Source organism: Chlorocebus sabaeus, chromosome 22 (genome assembly GCF_047675955.1).
Source record: "Chlorocebus sabaeus isolate Y175 chromosome 22, mChlSab1.0.hap1, whole genome shotgun sequence".
NCBI lineage: Eukaryota > Metazoa > Chordata > Mammalia > Primates > Cercopithecidae > Chlorocebus > Chlorocebus sabaeus.
The window spans coordinates 77,504,812-77,529,339 of NC_132925.1; the positions used below are offsets into that span (position 1 = coordinate 77,504,812).

General features: G+C 37.9%; 1 protein-coding gene across 2 annotated transcripts in view; it reads right to left on the minus strand.

Moving 5' to 3' along the window:
- Positions 1 to 24,528, minus strand: part of PTPRG (protein tyrosine phosphatase receptor type G) — a 747,279-nt gene that overhangs the window by 21,799 nt on the left and 700,952 nt on the right. For both annotated transcript variants that reach the window (XM_073009981.1, XM_073009980.1), the window contains 9 exons: positions 21,668 to 21,759; positions 13,393 to 13,489; positions 8,798 to 8,880; positions 8,471 to 8,605; positions 7,167 to 7,301; positions 4,779 to 4,951; positions 3,268 to 3,403; positions 2,504 to 2,650; positions 78 to 171 (listed from right to left, as the gene is read on the minus strand). In XM_073009981.1, coding sequence (XP_072866082.1) covers positions 78 to 171; positions 2,504 to 2,650; positions 3,268 to 3,403; positions 4,779 to 4,951; positions 7,167 to 7,301; positions 8,471 to 8,605; positions 8,798 to 8,880; positions 13,393 to 13,489; positions 21,668 to 21,759 — 1,092 coding nt within the window. The remainder of the gene's footprint in view (positions 1 to 77; positions 172 to 2,503; positions 2,651 to 3,267; positions 3,404 to 4,778; positions 4,952 to 7,166; positions 7,302 to 8,470; positions 8,606 to 8,797; positions 8,881 to 13,392; positions 13,490 to 21,667; positions 21,760 to 24,528) is intronic.

Below are 24,528 nucleotides of genomic sequence, written 5' to 3' on the forward strand. Positions count from 1 at the left end.
CAGAGTAGTGGCTGTCTCTGTATATAACATACAATCCAGTATAAAAGATCACTAACAAACTGATTTTAAAGGCTTACATGGCACAACTGAAGAGTTTCTGTTCTTTTCTTTGTTACACTCTTTCTGAGCACTAAAACATTCCACATATTTTGCATTACATTGTGTGACCAACTGAAAAAGAAAAAACATTTTAGTCTTCATTCAAAGATACAATTGATAGCATTTGCTTGATGCTTTGGCAAAAATCCCAATCAGATTACTGATAAACAAGACCATTTTTGTGCCACAAAGAACCTTTTAAGACACAGGGTCTTGCTCTCTTGCCCAGGCTGGAGTGCAGTGACATGATCGTAGCTCACTGTAACTGTGATCCTCCCACCTCAGCTTCCTGAGTAGCTAGGACCACAGGTGCATCAGCACAACCAGCTAATTTTTAAAATTGCTTATAGAATTGGGGTCTTCCTGTGTTGCCCAGGCTGCTCTGGGAGTTCAGGTGTAATCTACCATGCCCAGCCCCAGAGAACACTCTTGTGCTTTCCTAGTGGTACTTCTCTCAGTGACCTTGATTGCATCTTTCTTATTTCTACTATCAGGCCCTAAACAGGTGCTGTGTGCAATAGATATTTATAGAACTATGTGGATTCTTCTGTTATATGATGTCACCGCTGCTGTGAATTTTTTTCTGTGATTCCTCACTGGCATAAAAGACCCAAGTGAGTCTACATTAAAAAAGATTGCCTAATGCTATTTATTACGAGCTAATCATGTTTCTTGAAGATAAAGGAGTACTTAACTAGTTCTCAGTGCATTTCTGTTGAACTGAACTAACATTGTTCTGAGGCTGTTATAAGTAACCAGCCCAGTAGTTTGGTTATTATTCCTGTTTATGTAGCTTGGTTGAACTATTTTGTCAATCCTATTTTTTGGGGGGCTGGCATCCATCTTAATGGAGTACATGAGATCAGTGTTCTCCTCCAGATGCTTTAGTAAAACTCATGGTCCCTGGATGTAATTTTCATTTTCAAATTTGATTCTTTTCTTCTTCATCTTGAGCTCTAAAATGGTTAGTGCCTGTAAAAGAACCAACTACCTGGTCGCATTTCTTTTTTTTTTTTTTTTTAAGATGGAGTCTTGCTCTGTCGCCCAGGCTGGAGTGCAGTATCGTGATCTTAGCTCACTGCAAGCTCCGCCTACCAGGTTCATGCCATTCTCCTGCCTCAGCCTCCCAAGTAGCTGGGACTACAGACGCCCGCCACCACGCCCAGCTAATTTTTTATATTTTTAGTAGAGATGGGGTTTCTCCATGTTAGCCAGGATGGTCTCAATCTCCTGACCTCGTGATCCGCCCACCTCGGCCTCCCAAAGTGCTGGGATTACAGGTGTGAGCCACCATGCCCAGCCGCATTTCTTAAATGAAGTTTTAAAGTATGTATAAAAAAAAATTGAAGAAATGAAAAAGGCAGAATGTAAGAAATGTTGGTACTTAATATTTTGTAAGAATTCATGTTAAACATTTACAATGATACACTGTGTCCTCATTATTAATTACCTCATGGTTTTATAGTAGTTAGAATGTTAATCGGGAGCTAAAAATTTTAAATTACTTTTATGATTGAACTCAGTGAAATTAAACTATTTTTCATTTCATATCACTTGGTATAATTTGCTTGGCAGTCTCATTTCTTCAGCTGAGATTCAGATGAAAGTTTCAGAGTCTATGGAAAGTTTTACCACGAAAACTAAAACTGTAGATTCATCTCATTCTTTGAATCTTGATACAAAGGGAGAAACTATTTACATACAGAACAATGTGCAAAACAGAATTTAAAAGACAAATAGGAAAGCACTTGGTGACTGGAGAGGCAATGTTTCAAAGTTAGAAGCAACTTTGATTTGTTATCAGATGACTGAGCCTTAATTATTTTAATAGTCCTTATAATCTCTCTTTTTCACCTTCACTTCAGTCAATTCCATATAAACCTTAACAGCTTTTAAGCTTCTTCATGTCCCTATCAAAGAAAAAGAACAACCATTTAGGAAAAGTTAACTTTTCTCTAGTATTGTTTAGTAATTCTTTTGAAATTTCTAAATTATCTTCTGAAATAGTTTTTGAAATAGGCATATTTTTAGGACAATATGTCTACAAGTAATCATTCTTAATAATTAAGGTAAGATAGATCAGAAAAAATACAGAGGATATTTTTTGGACTAAATGAGTGACTCTAAAGTACTATGTCATTATGGCCAGGGGCTGATGTTTATGTTCAGATAAAGTAATAAATTGCTCAGAAGAAAATACAACACTGTATATCTACTTGAACACCAACAATTCATACATGGTCAAAATCGTATTTTCTTTTGCATCACATTTAAGGAGTACAAGGAGTACAAACAGTAATCCATTTCAGTGTATAGATTAATGCAAAGAAGACATAACTCCCAAATTCAAGGCATTTAAAATATTTCCTTGCTTTATGCCAAAGAAACTTATTCAAAGCACTACCTTGAATTGCTTTTCCAGTCGTGTCTTTCCTCCTACTCCTGGTATAAGGATGCTGTTAACATAGCTGTGCAGCTGATTTGAAGATACTTCAGTCTCCTTTCCAAGAATGGCTTCCAACAAGGCATCATGGATGAAAATGTACTGCTCCTAAGAGGTACAATACATGGTAGTCACTGAGGGAGAGTTAAGGTTTAGCCAGTCATTCATGAAGTGTACCTTTGTTTAATTCTGCCCCTAACAGGGACCTCCCAGTGAATTCCTTCAAGCACTTAGAGCTAGGTGATTTGCTCCAATACTCACTGTATCAATCCAAACTTACTTTACAGTAGAGACTGTGTTAAGTTTAGCTCCGTATTCTATAAGTGTGCCTGGATCACGGTATTCTATACTGTGCTTATTGCTTCTACTCAATAAGCAATCAAGAAATTGTGTTCAATGAATGGTTTTAGAACCATCCTCTCCTATGTATTTCTCAGGCCAGACAACATGTTTAACTTCCCCTACCATCTAACACAGCTCTTGAAACAACTGTACCTGTTTTATAAGTACTTGTGTAGTTATTTAGGAATCCCAATGTTAAGATCCATACAGAAATAGAAAACTATGATCCATAGAATAGTATCATGGTCCGAATGTCTTCTAATACAAACCTGTAAATTACTGCAAGCCCTAAAAGAATGAATCTGTCTCTTCACTATCATTTAACAAATTTCAGTTACAGCATTTGCCAGAATCTCATGAGGACGTTGGCAGCTACTCCTTACCTCAGTCTGGACGAGGTAGTTACGCTGTGTCCTGATATGCTTCAGGAATCCCAGGACATTAACTGTGCTTTTGTCTTTTATCTGTTGCAGCATGCTGTCTATTACAATATAGGTGCCTGTTCTGCCCACACCAGCGCTGTAAGAAATGAAGACACTCAACTGGCACTTTTGTTTTATCATACTGTTAATTTTGGATTCGAAAAATTACCATCTAAACCCCATTTATTTTATTATTTTTTTGAGACAGAGTCTCACTCTGTTGCCCAGGCTGGAGTGCAGTGGTGCAATCTCGGTTCACTGCAACTTCTGCCTCCCAGTTCAAGCAATTCTTGAGCCTCGGCCTCCCGAGTAGCTGGGATTACAGATGTGTACCACTACACCTGACTAATTTTTTATCTTTAGTAGAGGTTTCACCATGTTGGCCAGGCTGGTATCGAATGCCTAACCTCAGGTGATCCGCCCACTTTGGCCTCCCAAACTGCTGGGATTACAGGTGTGAGCCACCATGCCCAGCCTAAACCCCACTTAGATAACCTAGTATAGTTGACATGTTATTCACTTAGCATTGCAACGTAAATCACGGAACAAGCGACATCTATTTGAGTACCAAAGTTTAAAACAAACAAACAAAAAAGAGGCAAGAATGCATTTGCAAATGAAATAGAATAAAAGTATTTTTAAACAACCAACTAAAGTCATTTAGTGTAGCTGACAGAAAACAAGCTTTATACAAGGATTTCCCAGTGCTTTTGAAAAGGTATTTTATATGGAACATATAAACTAAAAATTTAAAAATGAAATATTTTCATATATACTATAAATATTGTTACTTAGAAGAACCTTTCGGAAAAGCCATTTACAAAAACACAATGTCTATTGTAGTGTGGAAAGTTCTTGTGCTTAAGGTAATTATTTTTATTTATTAGGATCAGGCTATACTTTTCCTATAAACAATGGGGATTTTGTATTTTTTTTTTTTTTTTTTTGGGTCAGGGTCTTGCTCTATCACCCAGGCTGGAGTGCAGTTACATGAACACAGCTCACTGCAGCCTTGACCTACTGGGCTCAAGGGATCCTTCTATCTCAGCCTCCCATGTAGCTGGGACCACAGGCGTGTGCCACCATGCTGGCTAATTTTTTTATTTTTATTTTTTGTAAAAATGGGGTCTCACTTTGTTGCCCAGGCTGGTCTCAAATTCCTGGGCTCAAGCGATCCTCCCACCTCAGCCTCCCAAAGTGCTGGAATTACAGGTGTTGGCCTCCACGCCTGGCTGATATTATTAATAAGATGATTTTATAAAAACTAGAGATTGATCTAGTTTTTACAGCAGATGATTTCTTAATGTTACAGGAATACAGCCTCTTTAAGACTATAGCAGGTCTTATCCATCCCAGTTTCCAGTGGAAGATTCAGCTTCTAAGTGAAAACAGTAGCAGTCATTGTGGTCCAAGGTCACTGAGGCCTAAGTCCCCTGCCCCATCTGTTTCACATGTTGAATCCCAGGCCCTACCTGCAGTGCACCAACACAGGGCCCATTTCTGGCATCCGAGCTGCTGAGGATCTCCTCACGAAAGTCAGTACTGGAAGGGCATACTCGGGAACTCCCATGTCAGGCCACTGCGTATAGTGATACTGGATCACTATCCTTTCATTCTGACGACCCTTGGGATTTCCCTTCTGACCCTATGAGAAAAGTGAAAAAAGATGTCTTTAAGGTGAGGGGTGGACATTCTGGAAAAAAATAATGTAAGGGTGTCAGGATACATGACCACTGATCACATTCACCCTAATCACTGTTCCCAGGCTAGTTTATTCCCTCTTGTAGCCAACTTTCATGCCATTAAATGGAGACTTTACCAAGCTGGATATGAAGTGTCACTATCACTTAGAAGAGAAGACTGTTTAAGATTGTACTAAGAATGAATATTTAGTATTTAGTATCAGGTTTTTTTGCATTTAGAACTATCCAAAGCACTTTTAATTTTCCTGCAAGGCCTCCATTTCCTGATTTTCTGCCCCCAAGTTCAGATCTTAGTACTTTGCTTTCATGTCTGTGGGCTATGATTTTGATTCCTTCTCCACTGTCCAGGCTGGACCTTTAGGAGCCAGAGTGCTGATTGCTGCTGTAAACTATCCAGGAAGCGATGGGAAGATTTTAAGTGTCAAATACTTCTGTCTTTAGAGTCAGAGGCAATGTCTCATTTATGTGACACTTTCATAAATGACTTTTTCAGAGTAGTTTTCCTTTGTCTGAACTTTTTACATTTTAACTACTTTAGATGAAATATTTCCCCAAATAGATTACTTGCTATGATATGATTTATTATCAATACCTCTATAATTTCTAAATTTTGGATGACTTAGGGTCATTAATCAACATTGAAGTTTGAAGGGTGTCTGGTCCTGTGCTGTTGTACAAAGGCCCATGATGGCTTTAATTTAATTCTTCTGTTAACTCTCATTTTTCTACTTTTTCCTGTTAGTTTGTAAAACACCTAAAGTTCCTATTTGACTTCTTCCTCTGACTTAAGCTGTTTCTAAAACAAGAGTAAGTGGGCCCTGTTTAAATACCTGAAATATTCCCATCAGTTGGGCTTTATAAGTTTTATGCTGTTATTGATTATCTTGAGCCAGCCAGCAGCTCTATTTCATAATAGAGAATACAGATGTATTGCTATGCTACTGATATTCATGTTATTTCTGCCATTTTGGGAAATAAACATACATAGAAAGGACTGTTAACCTGGGATAACAGATGGGCTTTGGAGCCACTGAAATTTTATATAAAAATGTGAGTAAGTGTGAATATAAATGGGGCAAGGAGGCTACAGTTTTATCACATTTTCCAAAATGTCCAAGACGCCAAGAAAAAAAAAATTATCCCATTGCTTCAAACAACTGCCATACCTACGTTCTGAGGAATAACTACATTTTTAATGAACATCTATTTATAGTTCTTAATACAGTAGTTCCTCCTTAGATGCAGTTTCACATTCCTGAGGTCAGTCACAGTCCAAAAATATTACAGTATTTTAAGAGAAACAGTATATATTCATATAACTTTTATTACAGAATATTATTATTGTTATATTTCAGTATTGTTAATCTCTTGCTATGCCTAATTTATAAATTAAATTTTACCATAGATATGTATGTATAGGAAAATACATTGTATAAATAGGCTTCAGTACTACCTGAGGTTTCAAGCATCCACTGGGGGGTCTTGAAACATACCTTCCACAATTAAGGGGGATTGCTGTACTGCTGTGATGATCGATCTAGGATATTTATTGTGACAGTGGATTTTGAAAAAGAAACAGATAACCTGAAAACAGTATTTCCACAAAATGTGATTCTCAGGGTATTAGTAATTCTATAGAAAAGGGTATTATTGTTAACACCAGTGCTCTGGTCACTTATGTTCACTGTAAATTTCTAAAATGGTGGGGAGATATATATTATGTAGCATTCATTTCCCATTCTTGAGCAGCAGAATCTGCTGTTTACAAGAATCTTACAGGACAAGTATTCCTTGGAACACACTTTGGGAAACAATGCTTTATATCTGTCAGAAAATTGGAATAAAAAAGCTAAATCAAACAGATGCTGCCATATATGCTGAGTATTACCAAAACCTAAGAGGATGATTTTTTTTTTAAAATGAAGGTTGTTCATGTAGAGATTAAAGAGCTCAATCAGGCCAGTTAAATTCTATTATATGCTTTGCCAATACCTTTCACACCATACACTGATGTCAATCAAAAGAGTTATGAAAAAATGTTTTAAAAATACTTTTTAGAAACAAAGTTGGTTATGAGATTTGGCCTTGGTTGTACAGTAATTTTCATACAAGCATAAAAAGGAGATGTCCTGGCAGCCTACCCAATTCATTCCATACCTTTTTCACTTTTGTATTTCTGACTGAAAAACGACGAACAGTGTAGCAGGCATGTACTTTTGTGCTCTTCAGCGTGACAATAATGTTTCCATACTCCTCACTATTCTCTGTTGGCCAATACTGATCACATTTTCGCTGCAGAAAGAAAAAAGGTGTAAAGTATAACTGCAATCTATGTCACAATTCTGTTGATAATGTAATTTCAAACGACAATGTTAAAACACAGTTGAGATTGCCATTTGACTGAAAAAGGAATACATGAGTTGAACTGCTTAAAGGCAGGTGTGACCTCTGACAAGGCTGATGGCTTGGGATAAGTTTGTGTAAGACCATGTGAGAAATGGGCGTAGTATTTATGATCACCTTTCAATATATAATGCATTTTTAAAAGGGACCAAGAAAGAAACCTCTATGTCTGACCTGTAAGAAATGTGGGTAGGGTTTGTTATAAAGGGAGCTTAAGTATCATTTGGAAGGCTGGGTTGGATTCATGGAAGGTTCTCTTCTAACTGTGAGACTCTTCTAGTTGTAACTTGGATCACCAAAAATAAAACAGGGACTCTACAATATGAAGCAGTGGTGATTTTGAGCAGGGAACCTGAAGCGTAGCTTCTTTTACTTATTTATTTTTTTGTTTTTAATTTTTAATTTTTAGTTTTGGGGTACATGTGCAAGATTTGCAGGTTTGTTACATAGGTAATCGTGTGCCATAGTGGTTGGCTGCACCTGTCAACCCAGTGTGGTGATTCCTTGAAGTGTAGCTTTTATTCCAGCCTAAATTAGCATCATCTAATGTAAACTCATAATCCAATAAATTCTACAGCATTAATCATTTTTTAAAAAGGTCCTCTTAATGATGGTCAAACTGTTTAGGCAATTTTTGCTTCTGCCAATCTTAACTATTAGTAGTTCCTTGTTTACACCATGCTTCTTTCAACTTCCCTGTTTACTGTTCTGTCTGTCCCCTGTACTTAGAAGATCCTTTCCTTCTCTTTTTAGCCCGTGTAATTCCTCCTAATCATTGTTCAAGTATTAGCTCCTTTAAAAAATCTCTGTACAGAGGAATATACAGAGGATACATTGATTCATTTTGTAGCATTCCACTCATCTCTATCATCACATTTACTCTTATAATGCCTTAAGCTCTCTTTCCTACTGAATCATAAGCAAGGTAGAGCAGAAAGAACACTTTTAATTTCCGTAGCTCTTTATACCTTGTCAAGTTCCTACCCTAAAGCAAGTATTCCACAAGTATTGTTTGAATGAAGGTGCATTATTAAGGTAGTGAGTCAAGAGGCTCTTACTCTTCCTTTTTCCACAAGGTTTGTAATCATCACAATGATTCCAGTGTTTTGTTCCCAAATCATCCTCCAGAAATCTTCAAATGTAGACTTCAAAGGTCCTTGGGTGGCAATGTAGGCTTTTGCTTTGTTGTAACCCTTCAAAATGACACAGCACAAAGTAAGATGAAAGCTATTATCACAGAAGACCAGTAAATAATTCAAATGCTTTCCATATTGAATGGGCTTTGTTTTTAGTGAAAGCTCTGTACAGTATTAAAATACATTAAACAGTTTCTGCTGCAGTCTTCAATTTCCAGAAACAGGTTTATAATAACAGTTCTGACTTACATCAACATAGTTTGCATTAATGTAGTCGCTGTGCTTAGAGTCTTTTCCTGGTAAAGGTCTTAACTTCACCCTACTGTGATCATCTATAGAAGATAAGAAAAAAAAGCAGAAATAAAATGTGTAATTCACAGACTAGCACCATTCTCAAGCACAACACAAGGCAGTCAGGTAACATGACATCTCCCAAGGTAGTCTGAGAAAACTTTTGGCAGAACAACTAAATAGAGCAAACCCATCCCAAAATATAGAGCCACTCCTACATCTCCTGCTCTTAGGATGCAAACTCATGTAAAACCATTTCAAATTGTAGTCCTCCAAAATTTCCTTATTCTATATTTTAAAGCCAAGTTCAAAGGTATTTGCTTGTTCTGTATTTTAAAGCCAAGTTCAAAGGGCTTTGATTATGCCCTATGCCCGTGTTCCCTCCCCATTAATACAAATATAAAAGGGTGACTGATCTATCAAGTCCAAAACATGTAGTAATAGTTTCAGGCAATTCCATTGCTAATTCACTTGGATTCCCTGCTACCCTAACAGAACCTAAGTAATTGAGGAAACCAGAGCTTTTGTTAAGAGTAATCTCATTATAGGAATCTGAAGTTAATGTTCAGATTTTAGGATCCACTCAACCTCAGTTAATGAACAAAAGTTGGTAGGGAGGTGATGCATGATATGTGTATCTAGTTGCCCAACAGAGTGAGCTTGCTTTTTTTAGGATAGCAAAATAAGTAGAAGGAAGCTGAGGTCATAATTTTCCCTAGGTAGAAACAGAATGGGCAAAACCCAATTTATGTTTCTGTTTATAGTCATTATCATAAAAGTCTAGTTGAAAAAGAAGTCCAATGAGTGGATCAGCATAGGCATTACTGACCTCAGAATATATCAAGCAATTTTTGAGAGCACTCTGTTTTTGGAACTGTGAACTGCTTTTGTTGTTCTGACAAACTTTCAGTTTAGAGTTGACATGAAACAGGTGTTGCTTGATATAAACAGGCCCCAAAGGAAAAATTTCTTCTAAGGCATCTGGATCCAAACTGTTATGCCTTAGTAGCCATTAACTGTATATTGTTATTTCTTAGACTGACAAATAAGACATTAATAGATCAATTTGGGAGGTGATTTGGTGACACCCACATATACCTTGCAAGTTGTGATGAATCTGAGAGAAGGTTTTTCATACATCATGTGTCTGGCTCATTCACAGTCTGATTTTACTTGTTTCTATTATATTTCTATGCTATTCTTAGCTATATAAAGGCATTAATATAGGGGTAGATAAAGGCAGGCAATGTGCCCAGAATCTGAGTGGCCAAGAGAACACCAAAACCTAACTCCCTGAATGTTTAAAAATAAAATTACATCTAATTTGAAATTGTGAAAGTAAAATCACAAATGAAGTTGTGGAAGTGCAGTTCACATTTAACCAGAGATGATGGTTTTCTAGCAAAACACCATGACCTTTGGGCACATCACACATTAGTTGCTTTGATTTTCTCCTCCTTTTCTGCCACAATACTTTTACCAAGGCAGTAAGTAATGTTTGCCATTCGAAGTAAAGAATACTGTGGTGGAGATAATGGTGTGTGTGTATGTATGTATAAGGCACAGATGTGTATATATCCTTGCCTGATTTCTCTGGTTAGAAAGGAGGTATATCTGGATAGACAAATCCTCATAGTCACAGCAGTGGTGAGCCTTGATTGAGTGAGTTGGCCAACAAATACTGCCAAAGTCAATCCAACGACTGGGAAGAGGTTTGACTTTCTTCCTTGTTCGCCCCTGCCTTTTTAAACCAGTTCATTTTTTCAGAAAAGTAGAACAAACAATCCTATTCAAAAGTAAGCTGGAGTTTTTGTAACATTTTATTTAGAAGTAAAACTATCTTTGTTTATAGAGGACATCGTGTATATAGAAATTCAAGGAATCAACCAAAAATAACTACTAGAAACGATGGATTCAGCAAGGTTGTAGGATACAACCTACAATTGTATTTATATACACTAGCAATGAGCAATCCAAAAATAAAACTAAGTAAACAATTTCATTTACATTAGCACCAAATGGAATAAAATACTTAGGAATAAATTTAACAAAAGCAGCACAATAGTACAATTCAGAAACAACTGTGGAAAGAATAGCCAAAACAATCTTGAAAAAGAGGAACAAATTTAGATAACTCACATTAAGAAAGTGAAAAGACAATGCGCAGAATGAGAAAATAGTTGCAAACTATATATTCAATAAATGATCTGTATCCAGAATATGTAAAGAAGTCTTACAACTCAACGAAAGACAAAAGTAAGCCAGTTAAAAAATGGTACAGGATCTGATTAGACATTTCTCCAAACAAGTTATACAAATGACCAATAAGCATGAAAAGATGCTCAACATCACTAATAACTGGGGAGATGCAAATCAAAACTATAATAGGATACCACTTCATACCCGTTTGGAAGGCTGTTATTCTTTTTTTTTAAATAGTAAAAGTTGGTGAGGATGTGGAAACATTGGACCCTTTATATATTGTTGGTGGGAATGTAAAATGAATAGCCACTTTGGAAAAGAGTTTGATAGTTCCTCAAAATTTTAAACATAGAATTATCATATAATCTAGCAATTGTACTCCTAGGTATACACAAAAAAGAACTGAAAATATCTGTCTACATAAAGACTTGTACATGAATGTTCATAGCAGTATCATTCATACTAGCTGAGAAGTAGAAAATAAATGTCCATCAAATGATGAACAGACAAAATCCTGTATATCCACACGTTAGAGTATTATTCAGCCATAAAAGGGAATGAAGTACTGATATATGGTACAACATGGATGAATGTTGAAATCATTATGCTAAGTTACAGAAGCCAGACACAAAAGGTCACTTATAGTATGAATCTATTTATATGAAATGTCCAGAATATGCAAAACCACAGAGACAGAAAGTAGATATAGGGTTTTTAAGTGCTGGAGAGAAGGAAAAATTGGGAGTGCCTGCTAACAGGTTTCTTGCTGAGGTGCAAAAAATGTTCTAAAATTAGATTGTGGTGATGATCATACAACTCTGTGAATGAATATACTAAAACCTCACTGAGTTGTATTCTTTAGGTAATTTTTTTTCTTTTTTTCGAGACAAGGTCTTGCTCTGTTCCCCAGGCTGGAGTGCAGTGGCACAATCTTGGCTCACAGCAACCTCTACCTCCTGGGTTCAAGTGATTCTTGTGTTCTTGTGCCTCTCCAGTAGCTAGGACTACAGGCGCATGCCACCACACCGCATTAACTTTAGTATTTTTTTTTTTTCCAGACAGAGTCTCGCTCTGTCGCCCAGGCTGGAGTGCAGTGGCACGATCTCGGCTCACTGCAAGCTCCGCCTCCTGGGTTCATGTCATTCTCCTGCCTCAGCCTCCCGAGTAGCTGGGACTACAGGCGCCCACCATCACACCTGGCTAATTTTTTGTATTTTTAGTAGAGACAGGGTTTCACCGTGTTAGCCAGGATGGTCTCGATCTCTTGACCTCGTGATCCGCCCGCCTCAGCCTCCCAAAGTGCTGGGATTACAGGCGTGAGCCACCGTGCCCGGCCAACTTTAGTATTTTTTGTAGACAGGGTTTTGCCATGTTGGCCAGGCTGGTCTTGCACTCGTGGCCTCAAGTGGTCCACCTGCCTCGGCCTCCGAAAGTGATGGGATTAAACAGGCGCGAGCCACTGTGCCCGGCCTTAAATGGGTAAATTTCATATGGTATGTGAATTATGTTTCACTAAAACTTTAAGAAAACATTATACAGTAGTGTTCAAGTTTTAAATGGTCCAATTGAAATGCACTATTATATACAATTCTGTGCAATGTAGTCCTTACCATAATATATGTTAACTATAAATATCTATGCCCCTACCCTTAGTATCAAAGCATATATTATATGCCAGTGAGCCAAGCCCCACATGTGGTCTTCTAGCCATAGAAGTAGCTTGTGCTCCTAGGGTATTCCTTGAGGCTCTGTATGAAGAATGTCCATTTGTTTGAGTCCCTAAACTACAGAATATTCCTGACCATGGAAATGTGATAGATAGGGGTAAGCACATGGACCAAAAGGCCTGGAGGCTCATCATTTAAGGTACAAACCAATTATGTAGTTTTTGAAGGAATGCTTTGAAATTCAGCTTGCTTGATTCAATTCCCAGTATTTTCATTCATATTAATATATTTGGCCCCTTACTATCACACTGGTCTTTTAAGTGGGGGGGGGGGGGGTGCGCGGGGAATTAGGCCCTTACAGACAATGTCAGTATAACCAAGTGACATTCAAATTTTGGCTCTCAACATCTTATATGACATCACTTCATGTGAAAATAGTGAAGCTCCAAACATTTTCTTTCAGTCACCTTATTAAGCTCTCTGAGCTCTGACAGCCTAATGAAAGGCTAAGGGGGAAGAAAATGTCCCTACTTCTACACTGTTGAAGATGGGCTAATGAGAGGTTAGCTTGCAAGTATCATTCTTTCTTGGCATCCTGCTTCTGATTGCTTGGCTTTCAGCTTATACCCAGCATGAAAATTTAATTTCCTCGCAGTTGAAGATAGTTTAAAGTTTATTACTCACATGCTAAAATGTTGATGTATCTGTTTTTGTGCTTGTTTTCTGGATGATTGGAATGTTCTGCAGTGATGTTCATATCAGCAGTACAGCGCTGGACTTCCTAGTGAAGAAAACAGCAAGATTATAGACACAGGTTAGAAACAAAGGAACACCATATATATTTAAAGGCATAAAGTATTTACTTACTCCCTAGCCACAGCCACCATTACCTCCCCAATCCCAACTTTGGATATAATTATTAATATATTTATAACAAGTTTATGAAGAATGTGAAGGTATAAAGATTTCATTCTTTACTATTTCATCAATCATCTACTTTATTCTCGATTTAGACGTAGTCCCTGGGATGTTAAACAATATCTCTTTTTGAATACATCACAGTCTATGGATGAGAAAAATATTCAAAAAAATAGTCAACCATGATGAACAGAAAAGAGGTCTGATAAAGCTCTGATGGGAGCACAGAACAGAGGAAGGCTTTAGACAGTTGAAAAAATTTACCTGAGTCTTAAAGAAAGGGAATTTCTAAGAAGTAAAATCTCTACCATGATTTGCAATATGCTTAGAGGCCTTACAGCCTCATTTTACCATTGTGAGGGTACATTGACTTTAAAGACTCAGTGCTGAAATAACCCTAATAATACCCCAACTAATGGTTATATCTCATATATACAGTCTTGACAAATTATTTGTGAACTCTAATATTTTAAAAGTTATCCTTCTTTGGAAAAATAGCAGTAGCAGAAATAATGCTGTTATCCTACCTTGGCCGTGGATATAAACATCATCTATTAGCCTAATACAACGTTGCTGAAAAGCCAAATTTTTCTATACTATATGCTTCAAACCCAAGAAAGTACTGGAGCTAATTAATAAAGAAGTCATTAGCAGTGCACAGCTGCTACAAGGAGCCTGAGCAAAGTAACACAACATTATCAGGAGAAATGTTTTACACAGAACAGATGTAGCAGAGTTTAGAAGCATGCAGACTTTTTTTCACAAAGGAGTTGCCTAGCAATTATGGGTGTTTTCCATAGTATTTACATTAAACATAATGAAAACAATGAACTGGGTTGTCTTTTATTTATTTATTTTTTCCCCTAGACGGAGTCTTGCTCTGTCACCCAGGCTGGAGTGCAGTGGCCGGATCTCAGCTCACTGCAAGCTCCGCCTCCCAGGTTTACGCCATTCTCCTGCCTCAGCCTCCCAAGTAGCTGGGACTGCAGGCGCCCGCCACCTCGCCCGGCTAGTTTTTTTTTTGTATTTTTTAGTAGAGACGGGGTTTCACGGGGTTAGCTAGGATGGTCTCAATCTCCTGACCTCGTGATCCGCCTGTCTCGGCCTCCCAAAGTGCTGGGATTACAGGCTTGAGCCACCGCGCCCGGCCTGTCTTTTATTTTCACAAAGTACGGCCTAGGGAGAAGTACACTTTTTCTCTAGAAGGAGGAAGTTACTGTACTCGAAGAATTTAAGGTATAAAAGCAAAGAGTTTCTATCTGTTGAAAGAAACAGTATTCAATGACTTTCCAATTGTTGGACACTGTAAATTGAAGTTTCCATAATTATAGTCCTTCCCAGCTGTCCATTTAAAAAAAAAAAAAAAGCCCCACAGGCATTAATTCAATCCACCTTTTGGGGAAAGTGTGTTTCATGACAGTTTTTACCCATTCCCTACTCTTACTAAACTCCAATATTTTCTGTTCTAACACAGTTTATAACCTATGGTTTGGAAAACATTGGTTTAAGGAGCTTTAAGGCCATCCTTTGGCTCTTCCCTAAAATGAGATAATAAAGTGTGATCACAAATCAGTCTACATAAGAAATAAGCAATGCCAGCCAAACTTAGAATATTGGGACCTGCCTTTTGAAACTGCCTTATAAGACCTGAGGCATGCTCTTTTGAAGAGTTTCAAGGGCAGATAACTTTTGAAAATGGATTTGAAACAAGTTATTTATTTAATTTTTTTTTTTTTTTTGAGACGGAGTCTCGCTCTGTCGCCCGGGCTGGAGTGCAGTGGCCGGATCTCAGCTCACTGCAAGCTCCGCCTCCCGGGTTTACGCCATTCTCCTGCCTCAGCCTCCGGAGTAGCTGGGACTACAGGCGCCCGCCACCTCGCCCGACTAGTTTTTTTTGTATTTTTTAGTAGAGACGGGGTTTCACCGTGTTAGCCAGGATGGTCTCGATCTCCTGACCTTGTGATCCGCCCGTCTCGGCCTCCCAAAGTGCTGGGATTACAGGCTTGAGCCACCGCGCCCGGCTGAAACAAGTTATTCTTTTGTTTTCAGGTTTTGAAGGTCACACCTTTGGCATGTACTTCTTCAGGGTTGAGTTGTTCAGCTATCTTATGCTGAGAGATTGTGGCTTTTAGTACCTTAGTCTGAGATTTACTTCGTTTATTGATGTTTTTTTCCTGTTGTATAGATCTGACCACCCTAGCTATGGACTGAAGTTGGAGCCTCTTTTCTAATATAATGCAATTGACCAAGACTGCTTGGGAGCAGCTGTCAGTATTGTTTAAAGCTGTCATTCAATATGGCCAATCAAACTTTTTGTTATCTAAAACCCTTTATCTGATCTGTTGCCTCTATTTCACTTTTCCAATTATATGAATGACAGAAACAAAAAATCGTAATAAATATTGTCAAATCTGATTTTATTAGAACCCATGGGGTTTGCCTGAGGTCTTCTAATTTTGTCATGTAGATAATAATGTGATCTATAATTCCTTGCAGTACTGCCTGGCTCATTTAGATGCTGATAATATCATCTGATCCTGGAGTGGCTTTTCTCCATCAGAACTGCCATTTCAACATTAACATGATTTTAATAGGTGTTAAAAACCCTTTAAAGAGACACTGGCCAATGGAGTAGGCATTGTAAATTTACCTATTCAGAACTCTGATAGTTTAAGCTTGTTTATATTTTATTCTCTATATAACAAAGCTAGAATTCTCAAAAAGAACAGTTTGAATCTTTACAGGCACAGAAGCACAGGAGAAGGCCAACAGAAAACAGGTTTAAAATAAAGCAAAAAATCAAAGACTGAACAAACCCTAAAATTTGATATACCGAGAATTTTAGGGAGGTGACGTAGGCTAAATCACTTCCTACCTAGAGTCATTGATGCAAGAGGCTGTTTAAAGAGCACTTAAAGACCTACTGTCCTACTATACTGTGGCTCAATTCAAAAAAATAATGCAATAAAACATCCAGAAATCTTTCAGATTTCTCAGTTCCAAAAAGGTAGCTGAGAATAAATTATTTGGATCTGGTTACCAAGTATTAGACCAAGTAGGGGTAACATTCTTAGTGCCTGAGTTCGGGCAGCCTACAATTGTGGTAAAGAGACTGTTCTACAGAAGACTCATGGGTTTAGGTCATGGAGTGACCCAGTGCATGTACAGTGTCGGACACAGAACTGGCCTTTGACAGGTGCTGGTTACACTGCAACTTTCAGCTCCTACTCTCTTCTGCTCAGGGTTTAAATTGCTGCCAGACTGATTTTCTTCAAACGCTGTGCTGACTTTATTATTCCCTTCCTCAGAAATGTGTGGAGAGATTCCACATTCCCTTAGCCAGGCTTTCAAGGTCCCATCTTATCTTCCCCTCTCTTCCCAATCCCAGACAATATTAACTCCATACCCTTTGAAAAGACCATTTGATTTCCTGCTCTTTGCTTTATTGCCATTTACCTTGGTAAGAATGCCTGTTCTCTTCCTCTATCCAAATCCATGTATCTTTATCTAAAATGACTGCATTTGCCCCCTAGAAAACTAACCCATCTTTGGAGAGTATAACACAGCATTATTATCCTGTAGCTGGTCTCTAACATAAGAATTATTTTTCATGAAATCTGGCTATCTCCCTTTTATCTCCCTCTTCACCAATATCTTAAACAAGTGTGAGATCTCATAACCGTTTAAAAATGTTTTTCTTAAGATATTTAAGACTCAAATTGGCATTTTTGTCAAAAAGGCTTAGGAAACTAACTCTACAACAAGCTTATCCAACCCATGGCCCACGGGCCACATGCGGCCCAGGAGGGCTTTGAAAGCAGCCCAACACAAATTCGTAAACTTTCTTAAAACATTGAGTTTTGTTTGTTGCAATTTTTTTAGCTCATCAGCTGTCATTAGTGTATTTTATGTGTGGCCCAAGACATTTCTTCTTACAATGTGGCCCAGGGAAGCCAAAAGAATGGACAGCCCTGCCTACAGGCTCATTTTCTGACCTCTTGCAGGCAGCAGTCGGTGCAGCATTACACCTCTGACCAGAGACTTCCCTATTATATGTCATCAGCAGCCCTGGACATCTCCCTTCATTACCTAAAGTGATTGTGGCCACTGGTCCCTCAGAGCATGGGCTCAGGTGGACAAAGCTTTGTTCTTTTGATTTAAGATGAACTAGCCTAAATTTAGCACAACTGGTTAACTGTAATAGAGGCAGTCCCCCAAAGGATCTTGTCAAGGGGCTGTGGACCTTTGGCCTCATCCTGCACTCCTTTAGACTTCTGATTCTCCCAGTCCCTGCCTGTTAATTCTTCTGACTCATGGAGCTTTGAAGTGCCTTCCTTTTGAAACAGTATGCTAGCACTGGTCTTTTGGAAGCCTTCTGCATTGTTTGTGGGGGCTGAGGAAGAGTCTGTCAATCTTGTAATACTACTCTGGGAAACAACTCCCTGGGAAGGACAGTGAGGTTAAAGTTAGCTCAGGTAGCCAAGGGAATGGTGTCATCCAACACTATCACAAGAAAAGGACTGACGTTGTTTCTAGTGACTGCAAATACTGTATGATGCCACTTTTCACGGTCTCTAGAATTTATCTGACAAGAACAAAAAGCTGGCTTACATTACAGCAACACTTCTAGACAAAGAGTCAAAATTACCAATGAATTGTTTTTCTCATTCGCCAAGCAGTAAAGTTCTGAAACTATGATAGTTATTCACCAACTTTTTACTTCTGAGATGTTTAAACATGATGGGAGAGAATTTTTGCTGAAATCTCCAATGAAAATACATAGGTGCCTTTCTCCTTTGCACTTCAGAACTTTATGCCTGTACAATAGCACTTATTTTGCTTTGTCCTGTTTCTGTTTTGGTTGTGTACACTCTGGCCTCCCCCAATACCAGATTGAACTCTTTGAGGGCAAGGACTCTAATTCATATTTGTATCTTATATTATGTCCAGAGAATGGCAGATCATCAGTAACTGTTAGATGGGTTGTTTTAGCTCCTCTTAATGTCCAGTTGTTAACTTTTCAATTGTATTTTTCATCATTTTAAGACTAATTTTAGGCCTACATGTTGGATACGATTTTTATAAGTCACACTCTCAGCTATCTTAGAAGGCTTGAGACCATAAAGATCATGTAATGGGGAGCTAATACTCCTAGTTGGGGGGTGGTTCGTAATTTGGCTGCTCTCCCCACCTTTTTGTACTGTTAAGGCACTGTGGCACGATCAGTGCTAGTCACTTGCAAGCTTGCTTATTTCTCCTTCTGACCTTGGCTCATTACAGGACATTACTCTGGCTTTTTGGTGTTTTTTTTTCCTGAGACAGGGTCTTGCTTTGTCACTCAGGCTGGAGTGCAGTGGTGCAGTCATAGCTCACTGCAGCCTCAATATCCTGGGCTCAAATGATCCTCCTGCCTCAGCCTCTGAAGAGCTAGGACAACAGTTGTGTGTCACCACACCTGGCTAATTAAAAAAAATTTTTTTTGTAGAGACGGAGTCTTGCTGTGTTGTCCAGGCTGGTTGGGAACTCCTGGTCTCAAGTGATCCTCCCGCCTTGGTCTCCCAAAGTATTGGGATTACAGATGTGAGCCACTGTGGCCCAGGACACTAATGAGAGTCTGGATGGTGTCAAGGTGAACCATGTGAGTTCAAGTCGGATACCCTGGTCTTAAACCCTGCTGCTGCCATTTCAAAATGTAGCCACCCACAGCCTCAGTTTTCTCATGGGTAGTTTTGTCATCAGTAAAATGGGGACAATAAGATAGCACCTACGTCAGGAAATAGAATGATCCATGCACAGTGCTAACTAGTAAATGCTAGTTATCATTATTCCAGGTAAATGGGTCTGGAAATCTGAGACTAGGATTACCTTAACTCTCTTACCATAATAAAATTTTGTTTTTAATTACACAAAATCTTTTTCTATCCTTTCTTATAAAGCCTGTTACTATCTGATTATAAAATAGTCATAATAGCTTCTTATGTAGCCTATTACCAGTTTTCCCTTTTAGCAGTTACCCAAAAGGAATACTACTCTTTTAAAATACTTCAAATTTTCACCTAATTATAAGGTTACAGTAATATTGGTGAGCTTTTTCTATTTTCTTATTCTCCCCTTTACGTTGCTGCATTGCTGTTCTTTTTAGAAGAAAGCATTTTCTTCCTATTCTGAACAGCTCTGATTTTAAACCTTTCAAACCTGAACAGATTGTGAAATGACAACAGTCATTTCACCTTCCTGCCTGCCCTCCCCATTCCACTCCCATAAGTATCAGCTAATACTATTTAAGCTATAAAGTTCAATGTAGGTGATTAAAGCTTTTAGCTGCAGTATATTTTTTAGGACAGAAATAGGGTACAGATGCCCAGGATTTGTTAGGAAGCTTGATTTCGATGCAGCAAAGCCCATTTTAAGTCAGATCAAGTTTACAGAGGTGTAGCTGATTATTTTGAATAATTAAATGGTGTCAAAACCAGCTGTGATGAATAGCACTGGGGTCTCAAATCATAAATAATTGAGAAACTGGAGTTGCATTTGATCATCCTGATCAAATTCGGCTCTCTAGAGGATAAATGTTTGTCCTGAATACCATCAACATTGTTAAATGCCTCAATATTCTTGCTCAGTCATCCAGCCAACAGTCAATTGAACTAAATCACTTTAACACCACACACATTTGCTGTCCTCATGAATACAAAATGTTTGACTTAAACCATGTTCTTTGTAGTTGAATAGGCACCTTTTTTAGTAAGTATCTAATGGCATTAAATACTTGACATGCTTTTGTTGGTTCCATAAAACATATGACTTCAGAGAATAAATCAGAGGTTCTTTCTACCACCTTTGTTTTCATTCTGCTCAAAACAACAAAAACTAACAAAAAACTAAGAGAAAGACTTAATTTAAAACAAGTCATCAATATAATTGCCTTTATGATAGCCTTTTGGGATTCCAAATTTGCATAGACAGTGGCTTTTCATCCTGTTTTTATTTCTCATTGTTCATTCAAGGTAACTGCACCTTCCAGCTGTATGATTCCTAGATGATCTTAAAGTGCTTACCTTCCATTACTTCATTTTGCCCTGCAACCAATTTTGTTGAAAGAGATGGGTAGGTTAGCATCATCATCATTATTTCCATTTTAAAGTAGAAATGAGACAGAGAAAGGAACCGACTTACCCACAAAGCTAGAAGACAGCTGAGCTGCCATGAAAACTTGGCCTCCTCGACACAACTCTTGCTGCCAGAGATGTGCCTTAGTTAAGCGCCTCAGTGAAGAAAAGGGCAGTCTGTTTAATAGCTCCTCATTGACACCCTGTCACTGCTGAACTGGCACGGAACCCAGAGTTGGCAGGGTGGTACATGCCTCTCTCTACCTTGTTTCCTACACACCAGTTCTTAAAATCAGAAGGCTGTGTTAACCCAAGTCTTCTCTCCAAGGATTAATAATCATGAAAACAACAACAGTCAACCTTTGCATGGTTCTTAACAATCAACTCAGCACTTTCAAAGATGTTAATCATTTATTTTCTCCAACGACTTTACAATGTAGGTGACATTGGTGCCATTTTTTAAAAATGGGAAAACTGGGAACCCGAGATGAGGTGATTGGCCCGAGGATTATGAAGCTCACTACTGATGAATCCAGCATCCAGTTTCTCAGACACCAAACCTGCTATCTTCACTACACCATGTGCACTGCAGAAAAGACGCGGAATTAGGGAGCCTTGTATTATGATTGCTGTTCCCAGTTAGAATTAGATGAAGCAAGAACCTGGAAAGCAATCCCTACCAGTTTGCTTTTCTATCACTAAGTTAGTTCTTTTATAGAAGTGCATGTTCAGGACAGGTACAATCAACTCCCCTTTCACCTAAATTTTATTTGGAAAAGAATGCCTATTAAAATTATAGATGACAAGAAAAAACTCCACTTTCCACAGTTATTGTTTTGTTATGCTTGGAATGAATTCAGTTCAAGCTTACAAAAATCTGTGTAAAGTAAGAGTTAAGTTTCTGGAAGTTAACTTCCAGCTATGAAACATACCTCAAAATCCTCGGAGAACCCATGCTGGTTATTAGAATAGAGCTCACCAATGTGTTTGACAAACTGTTTGACAGGAATGGCTTCCATGTCATCTGGGGGAATAAAATAATATTCAAAATTACATAGAATACTTCCATAAAACAAATTACACTGATAAAGCAAAGCATCCTTAAGACAAATAGTTGATTTCTGCAAAGCGCAAAATAATTGTATCACACAAAATAGATGTCCTGAAGAAAAGTCTCAGGATTTATTTCACATTAGGATCTCATTATGACTTCAAATGCCGACAAGCCAGGTTAAATACGGTTTTTTAAAAAAAGGTACATAGAGAATTCCCTTTACTTTTTATATTCAAGGCAATTTACATAGTTAAATTACCACAGCATACTCTTAACCCGAAGTGTGAATTTATCAAGGGTACCCATTTGCCAAGAAATTTTATCACACCAGGGGTTTTCTTTGTTTTTTGTTTGTGTTTTTTTTAATTGCTTTTCAATGGGGTCCAGCTTGAACTTTGAGCGATTAAGTTCTATTTCCAATCTTTTAACTTTTAAGCAATCATTTATACACAATTATAGATAGATGCCATTGTACCAGCTGGCTCTGGGTACAATGCCATCTATCTTTAAGTGTTCAAAATTTTAGCTCAAGACAGCTGTGTCTACATGATGCCAAATAATCAGTTTGACTGAATTAACTGAATTTTTTTGGTGTTGACAGACTAGGTATAGATTCAGGAAGACTCCACATTCCCATTTATTTCGTGTTGTCACTTCAAAAGGAGACTTTCAGTTCATAAACCCAAAGTATGTTTTAAGCTTATTTATCATGATACTTGAGTACTGCTATAAAATAGCCACACCCAGCTAACCGGAGCTCCCCAACCTCCTTCTTCCCTTCTCCCTCGACCCTCCCCCACAAATATTTCCTTTTAAAAATACTCTGCTGAATTTGAGATAAACAACAGACATGACATTTACTTTATTCAGAGTGAAAGATCTTTGGCAAACGCACAAACATCTAAACTGCCACAGATGCTTTTCTTAGCAAAGGGTATGAAGATCTGTATGTGTAAATGAGGTCCTACTTTGGCAAGAATTTTATAGATCCAGGCCTGACAATCTGATTTCTCTTCATCTGGTGACAGTTAACATTGACTATGTCATTCCTTCTCTTCTTTCTTTCGAGAGAGCAAAGCTCTAGGGTGGCTTTTTGCATCTATTGACATTTTCAAACTTGAATCATTCTTAAGCGGAAAATAGCATCTCTTATACTTTGTTTTAGGAAGGTGACTTGTATGTTCGTAATCCAAGTTGCTTAGCATAGAAATGTTACTTATCAAATAGGTGGTGCTCTGTAAGTACAAATACTTTCTGTGTGAACAATTAAAGTCCTAATCGTGTTCATAGGCAACCTTATGAAAAAAATTGCCAAGTTATTTACAAATATTTCAGAATTGAAGATGTTCATGAATATGCAATCATTTTGCATGCCCAACAAATCTATAGCTCTCATGATGTAACCAGCATTAACAGAGTAAGCGGAGCCAAAATGTTTCTCCAGAATATTTAGCAGAATGCACAGTTCAAGAAAAATTTCCAAAATTATCTGATCACTTCACTTAAAATGTTTAGAAGTAAGCAAATTCTACAATAATGATCAGTGGCAATGAAAATGATCTCAAGTTGACAAAAGGGTTACTATGTACAAAGCTGGAGAGTCTCTAAATGATTAGCCCAAGAATAAACTCATTTTCAAATAAGAGGCAAAATGGGTGAGATGGGACACAACCTAACCACAGAATCACTCTAGTATATAGACTATAGGACTTTCATTTACTTAGAAATGACAGATACAACACTGTTTTCAAGGGCAGAGTGACATATTTAGTAGAGTAATAGGTTGAAGGCAACATTTATACAATAATGATAGTTTAGAATTTTAGATGCCCAAGAACTTACAGTGCTGTGATTAAGAACACGGACTCTAGTTCAAAATAAGAAAAAATGTCAGCTTTATAACTGTTTTACTCTGTAAGGTAAAAACCACAGCATTTTAAAGGCGTAGCCCACCTCACATCAGTAAAAGAAATGCTTTCAGGTTAACTGCTTATTGTTTTTTCCTACAAAGTGCTCAACTGTAATATCCAAGCTAATGTCACACACACATGGCCAGAAATCAGTATGCCTGCTGCCACTGTGGCTAGAAGCAGCAAAAATCCAGCAGAGCTCAGTATGATAATCATGGAAATATATGACTCACTAGTCTCTCCAATTTGCATCTTTATCCAAGGATGCCTAACCACACCCTCTGGGTTTCCAGGCACCACCAGTAATGTCACAAAAGTACCAGACAGGCGGATATACATACAGATGCATGCCATACTGACCACTGTCAGCTACCCAGATAATACAGCATTTGCCCTGCAATCAAGATAAATAGCTGAGGAGTCATAAATCTCTGTTCTTTATATTGAGATGAATATAAGGCTATGACTAATTATTCTAATCATTCTCCTGTCATAATTTTTCTATTACATTCTCTCAACATGAGCCAGATGATTATAAAATCAATGTAACTAGCAGAAGGCCAAGCAATTAGGACAGCATCAGAGGCCTAATCTGCTCAATTTTTATCTGGAAAGGCCCTGTGTGTTTTAAGAAGACATTCATCCAAAACATGTTATCTCCACCTAAATGTCTTGAGTTTCATTAAAGATTGCAGAGAATATTAGCAGCACTAACTAGGCCAGGCACTTTCTGTGTACTTTATATGTATTAACATGTACGCCAAGAAATGGGTACTCTCTTCATATGCATCTTGCACTTGAAAAAAGTTTAGAATGGCAGAAGCTGGCT